Below are 6,884 nucleotides of genomic sequence, written 5' to 3' on the forward strand. Positions count from 1 at the left end.
GTAGGCGGCCTCTTTCGCATGCGTAACGCCTGCGGTCGACGCGCGTTGTTGGGCAGGTGAACCGGGACGAGAGCGACACGCAGGAGAGGAGGACGAGCGAGGGGGGAAGTTACTAATTGTCCGAGCCCTTTGCCCCTCGACCTGACCCCCTCATCAACGCTGATTGCCTAACTCTAGGACCCTCCAACCAGGGTCCTCACGATTCTAGACTGGCGAAGAGGATCGACGTCCTCCTCTCTGTCAACGTGTCGACGAAGCGCCCGCGCAAATCAACCGCTCCTTCCGCGTCGCATTATACTTTGATTGCTCGTCCTGAGGTGTCCCCCTCGGCCCTTTGTCCATCTCCGTGTTTGGAATAGCGAGAATAACTTTATTTACTTCGATGTACAGAGTAATTGAAAGAAATTCGATTTTCGTTATTTTTGAAATGAAATTTTCGTATCGTGAATCTTTTATGATAACGCATGCGAGATATAGACTGTCACACACGAAACTCTTCGCGTATAATATAATATGTATGCAAATCTGGTAGCGCTACAATTAATGCGATTATCACGAAAAATTTTCAGCTCTATCTTTATACTCGATCGCGGGGTTACGAGGACAGATGCAATAATCGCTCGACATCGTGACACGTAAAATGTCGAGGGATCTCCTATAATAAGAGCGAAAGTCGATTATTCAGTCCCGGATATCCGCGCGTCTATCCGCCGTTGATTTTTCCATCCCATGCCATCGACGGCTGACTCGATTATACATGACGATTCTTTGAGCAAACATTAGTTAGCGCCAGTTCGGCTCGCGCCAGCTCGGATTGGCTTGGATCGGTTCGCCTCGGTTCGTGCGGTGACCCTTCATGGTTGCTTGGTTCCGTTGTCTACTCGTCAACGAGCAGCCCCACGGGCTACACAGGGTGTCAACGCGGTTCTCATTTTCTCGCTGGAGCTAATCCTATTAAGCGCCCCGTGCAAAGCTACGTCGAGCTGCGTGCGCGCGACCGGTTTTCAACATTTCAGAGCGCGCGATTCGATCGCGATTTTTAATCAAGGCAATCTGATCAAGATTTTACATCGCGCCAACACGTTACGTGCCGCGTATCGAATTTTTGCCGCGGGGCGTTTTCTCGATCCCGAGAATATATGTATATATACATATATATATATATATCGGCGACAGCGCGCGCATACGTCGCACCTGCAACCGGAATGCGAAAATTGAGTTATTCGACGTCACCGAGATTAACTGCACTCGTGCTCTGTGCGCCAGTTGACAAACACGACCGGAACAATTCAGAAAAAAAACTATCCCTTACCCCAGGTCATGTTTCAGCGTTGATGGCAGGGATACAATCCCGACGGACATTTTGCGTCACGCGACGTCTCGTTGAATCAAGCGAACGTTCGCCGATCTCGCTTCTGCTTCGCCGAAGTGCCCGAAATTTAAACATAATTATAATTATTATTTGTAAAAGAAAAAAAAAATGCATCTCTACGAACGATCTTGACCGATCTTACCGGGCGAAGAACCACTGACTCGTCTCGGATTTATTTTCGACGCAATAATTGAGAACCGCTGTGATGTCCCGAGCTTCTATAGGTACTAATACAGATCTCACGCACTCCCCTCGATATAAACCATACTCCACCCTTGTGTTCGCCGTATGGGATCCTCTACGCACGCACGAAAGAGACGGAACGATCGCGCGACGGTACGACCATTCAGATTTAAATCGCGACCGAAAAAAAAAAATATATATATATGGATCCCCCTTTGCAGCAGCACGGAGTGCGTTTCGCTCTCTTTCATGTTCTGCCTTTCTGCTCCCAACGCTTGAACTATTCGACGATACTTTTTTGACACTTTTGAGAATGGATCTCGCGCGCGCGCGCGATGATATCGATCATTCTTATATATATATATAGGATATAATAATGATCGATGGTTAAATTTAACTTTAAAATGGTGCTAAAAACAGAGGTGAGATTAAATGGCAGACTGTTTAGATATTTTCACGTATAGATCTCGATTTTATTCCTCTTGCGTTGCATCTCTATATTATACCATTTCTGTTTACATTAAATCTTTCTGATAAATATCTTTCTTATAATATAAATAATATCGATATCTCTGTCTTTTGGTCTCTGTCTCTCTTTTTCATCACTCATTCACTCATTTATACTTGCACGTACACTTTTATGAACACACGAATGCAGATAAATTCTTGCCTCTTTATAACTATGCTTTATTGTCCACGAACTATATACACGACATATATACAATTCGTTTTCGTATATGTGTACATTTGTTCAAATTTCGTCGTGAATTATATAAATTTCTAATTTATTAATAAAATTATTTATAAATTACGAACAACTTTTTAGATTTAAATCGACAAAATGACCCCTTATCCTTCTCCCCCGTGTTCTTCCTACCTTCGTAAAACCGAAGAAAGAAATGCGCTTGCGTGCGCGCTAACGAACACTCGGAAAAACGATAACACGAAGACATTTTGCCATTTTTTCCAGAGTTAAAATCTGATGAGCTAAGAAGCTCGCGTCAGAAACGGCGTCATCCGTTACATGGCGGCGACGAATTATCTCTCACTAGCCTTTCAGGACCTTGTCATTATGAATTGTCATTATCGCACGAGTCCGGTTGGATCTATGGTTTCGAATATGGCCTCCAGACTGGTTTCGTAGATGGCTTGGTCGGCGACGGACTCCTCCTCTCGGATTGCGATAGCCTCTGGGAGATGAGAGCGGTAGGCGCCTTCAGGGCGTTCCTCACGCCTTCGGTTGGCTTCCTCTCGCTCTTGTCCGGCGGCGACGTCGTGGACGTGCTCGGGGGCAGAGTGTTGATTCGAAGGGGCACGAAGGCACTTCGGATCTCGTCGGTCGGTGAGTCGTTGCTGGACGTGTTGCCACTGGGTGGTGATCTGGACGGGCTACTCGACAGAATGCCGGCCGTTGCCGCTGTCGTCGAGGCAGTTGTCGTCATGGTCGTCGTACCGGCCGTCAGTGCCGCGTATTCGGAATATTTGATGGCATCGAACGTGTACGGCGGGAAGACCGGCGGGAAGCCCGGATTGAACAGGTCCGCGGGTGGTGGCATTGGCATCGCTCCTGATGTAGAGAGAGAGAGAGAGAGACAGAGAGAGAGAGATAGAATCGGTTAATCTCGACCGACCATTCGCGGGGGCGAACGTAGTGTAAGTCGCATTGTTGTTTCAACGACGGGCGGGAGGGCAGGGGGAGCGCGTTAGAGGGGTTCGCTGTGGGAAAAGAGAACTCAGATCTCACCCCTCGGTCCAGCTCACGGGGTATGAATCATCGGCAGGCGTCGCGGACTCGACGAAATCGATAACGCGGATTCTCTCGTAAGCGCGCGGGCTCTCTTTTGAGATTTTTTTTTTCTTTCGCGTTTGTGATACACGGAGACGTGAAACAACAATCTTCTCGCGTTTAATTTTTTTTTCTTTTTTTTTTTTTGGGTCGTGCGACTTTACCTTTAATCAGAGCAGGATGCGGCAAATGCCAGCCGTGTCCGAGATACGCGGTGTCCAGCCAAGGATTGAGTAAGCCGCCCAATCCTGGAAATCCGGGGATATATTGACAATCTGTAAAATGAAACGTAAATACATTTAATTACATCGCTATCTTCGATAAATAAATCCTATCTACATATTCCATCTCTCGCGCAGAGTTCTTACATCGGTGGGCTATACGCGTACGTTATAAATCCGCGCGAAAAATAAAACTTAAAGACCGACTCGTGAAACCGTTACACGATCCGCTTGCCGCTCCGAGGAGACGAGGTCTCGGAGTGACGCGGACTAACCGAACCGACAAACACCAGAAAGAAGGAACCCGAGGCCTATAAAAGCGAAGATTAACGGCGCTTCCCCGGTCGATCCGGAGGAGGCGGCGGCAGCCTAGTGTATCTCTGTTTATACGAGCATGGCATAAAATCCATTATTACGACGTGGCGCGCGGGTTTTCGTGGCGCGGCACATGCTACCGCCATATGCGGTGCGATAAACAAACGCGGCTTCTCTTTTGCAGACGTCCATCTCCCCTTCCCCTCCCTCCACGTCCCGTGACCCCTTCTGGCTTCTTTCCCCGGGTGCCCGGGACTAATAAACAGTTGGACTTAATGCGCCGCGGCGACCGACCGGCGGCCGGTTTTCGGGGAAAATAAACGCGAATGTAGGAGGCCGAAGGAATGTAATGCCGATGTTAGCATAGATCTTGGTTTTTCGCGGATTTGACGCCACACACACAAGCCAAAGAAATTCCCCCCTCGTGCATTATCATCTCAGCCGTATGTATATGCGTATGAGCGGCGCGTGCATGTGCGGGGGCGCGCGCGCGCTTGCTCGCTCGTTCGTACACGTGCGAGCCCGCCGCCGCCGACGCTCGGGCGTCGAGGGCTGCTCGGCAACCGTTCAGCGCCAACCGCCACCACCTCGCGGTTTGAGGTCCGCCAGATATACGCCGGATTATTAAACGCCCGCGAGGCCCCGTTTGCGGATTCCGCGGTGGTCACGGAGTTTCCGACGACTTTTCGGCCGCCGCCGACTCCCGAAAACACAAGCCGCGTGTCCTCTCTACCCCCTTCCTCCCCCCCCTTCCTTCTTCCTTGTTTTTCTTTCTCCGCGATTAATGATATATACTATGTACTAGTATTTGTTTCGCGACGTATTTAAAAAAAAAAGTACGAAATGGAGATTGAGATTTCAAAATTGATTTTCTTTGAATTTAAATTCTGAAGTATTACGTCGTCGATTATATACGTCATAAAACATTGTGTTGTGTATATGTATCTGTATTTGTTTTGTAGTTATCATTAGACTGCTAATGACAAGGTCGAATGTATTATGTACATCGACTTACTCGCTTTAGATCTTGGCTCGCGTGGTCCGTCGACTGTGACCTTGATGGCTTTGGAATAGGTAGCTATTTGGTGCGGCATCGAGCTGATCTGGATTGTCAGTGAGAATGATTTTCCTGTAAACGGGAACGAAATCTGATTTTTAAAGCTTAGCTGATAAATGGAGAGCTTGCACGTGACTGTCCAAGTTCTCGGACTCACCTCTTCCGCTGCGACCGACGAATCTAAGATCGTTGAACTTGGCGACTTGATTCTTCATGACGGCCGTGCAATTTCTCAGTTCGCCGAAGCAGTTCTCGTCATTGCCCGCCCTAATGGTGACCAGGGTACCGTCGCTGACTTCGTCAAGTGCAATGACCTTGAACGCTACCGGAAGAGACTTGTTTGACCTCCAGTGGCACGGTAGCGTAGAGCACAGGATGGTGGGACTTCCTGTCTGCACCAAATCCCCATGACAGCTTCTGAGGGCTTCGTAGATTGCCTTGTAAGTTTCCATCGCCAACGGACCATCCGGCAAATGCATTCTTTTTCCAATTTTTGGCGGAAAGTCCAAAAGAAAAGAGTATGATTATTCTTTCACGGCTATCAACTTGTACGCGCAAACACTGATAACACAATCGGTCACTGGTCTTTTTTTCATAATTCACTGCTGTCACATTCGCGAAAAAAACAATAAGCACAATAAACAATAAACACAAGTTATCTCTTTGTGCCCCCCTCACTTTCTCTCTCTTTCTCTCTCAGCGAAGAAAGTTGATCGTGCTCCAGATTCGAGTTGATGTTTCGCGAGCGCACCTTCGTAGCGCGAACTTGTAAAATAAATCGGACTGACGCGCACTCGGTGCCGGCTGAGCGGATTCTAGTTTTTCGTGGCCGTAGCCGCAGCTATTTAGGGGGGATTTTTCTCCCCTCCAATTTTTCCGGAGCCCCACCCAGGACAAGCGCGTCGACCAATGAGGACGGCGGTCGTGTTGTGGCCTCCGCGGCTCGCCGCCTTCGCCCCTAACCAGGCTTAGGGGGTGCTTTGCGAAAGGGGCTGCCTGCCTGCCGCCTGGCTCGCCAAGGGTGGCTTGGCGCCTCCGCTCCTATCTCTCTACCATTCCCTCGCTCCTTCTCGCTCTTGTCGTCTCCGTCGTCTCTCCTTCTACCCCGTTTCACCTGTCTCCCTTCCTCGGTCTCTCTGCCTTCTCGCATTCTGCTCTCCTCGTCATGCTTTCCTCGTCGCTACCTTTCCACCTACGCCACGCTTACGTGACGACGTAAATTCTCACGCGCACGTGTTCGAACTACCCCACCACTCGCGAGCGATCTCCACGACCCGACTCCGACAGCTGCACGCGTTTCTTGACCTCTAAGGCTAATGCGTCTTGCCCAAGCGGTGAACCGACAAAGCTTCTGTGCGTGCTATATTTTCTCTGTAATACAAAGTACGCGCGATGTACAATTTTGAAATATTATTTCAAGATGATGATATAATTTAAGAACATCGAAAATAGTGTTTATATTTTTTATCTGTGACAGTCTCAGAAGTAAACCATATTATGTTTTCTTCCTGAATCTAGTTTTGAAAATTTTTATTTCGTTTATATTTTATGTGAAAATTAAAGACAATTTGATTGACTGATTTATATATTTTTTATAGAAAAATATATTATATATACGCGAATTTATTATAAGAATGAATATTTAGTATCTTGATATCTCACAAGATTATAAACTATCTCGTAAAAAATTACTAGAGGCTAAATATATATACCGTCTCGTTTTATTATCTAATTTTATTTTGTCTTATATTATTTTGTCTTATAAATAACGTCCTTAAAATAAAATTTTTATAAGGATCTATATTTTGCATAGTAAAGTAATGTCGAAGATAGTTATATATAAAATTACTTTGCAAGAAAATGTTTATCAGAGACGATCTCTCTTTTAAATTCTTCTTGTATATTTTTCATGTTTATTTTATATTCTGTTATATACCGCTTTAATCGAGA

The 6,884-nt window shown here is 46.8% G+C and overlaps 1 protein-coding gene across 1 annotated transcript; it reads right to left on the reverse strand.

Moving 5' to 3' along the window:
* Positions 1-2,228: 2,228 nt before the first annotated feature.
* On the reverse strand, positions 2,229-5,949 carry LOC115246171 (segmentation protein Runt-like). Its single transcript, XM_029824827.1, has 4 exons — positions 5,092-5,949; positions 4,893-5,006; positions 3,506-3,616; positions 2,229-3,122 (listed from the first exon to the last, which is right to left on the reverse strand). The coding sequence occupies exons 1-4, from the start codon at positions 5,411-5,413 to the stop codon at positions 2,662-2,664; spliced, it is 1,008 nt and encodes a 335-aa protein (XP_029680687.1). The 5' UTR covers positions 5,414-5,949; the 3' UTR covers positions 2,229-2,661.
* Between the last annotated feature and the right edge of the window lie 935 nt (positions 5,950-6,884).

The sequence above is a fragment of the Formica exsecta genome, unplaced genomic scaffold (assembly GCF_003651465.1).
Source record: "Formica exsecta isolate Colony F162 unplaced genomic scaffold, ASM365146v1 scaffold139, whole genome shotgun sequence".
In the NCBI taxonomy this organism is placed as follows: Eukaryota; Metazoa; Arthropoda; class Insecta; order Hymenoptera; family Formicidae; genus Formica; species Formica exsecta.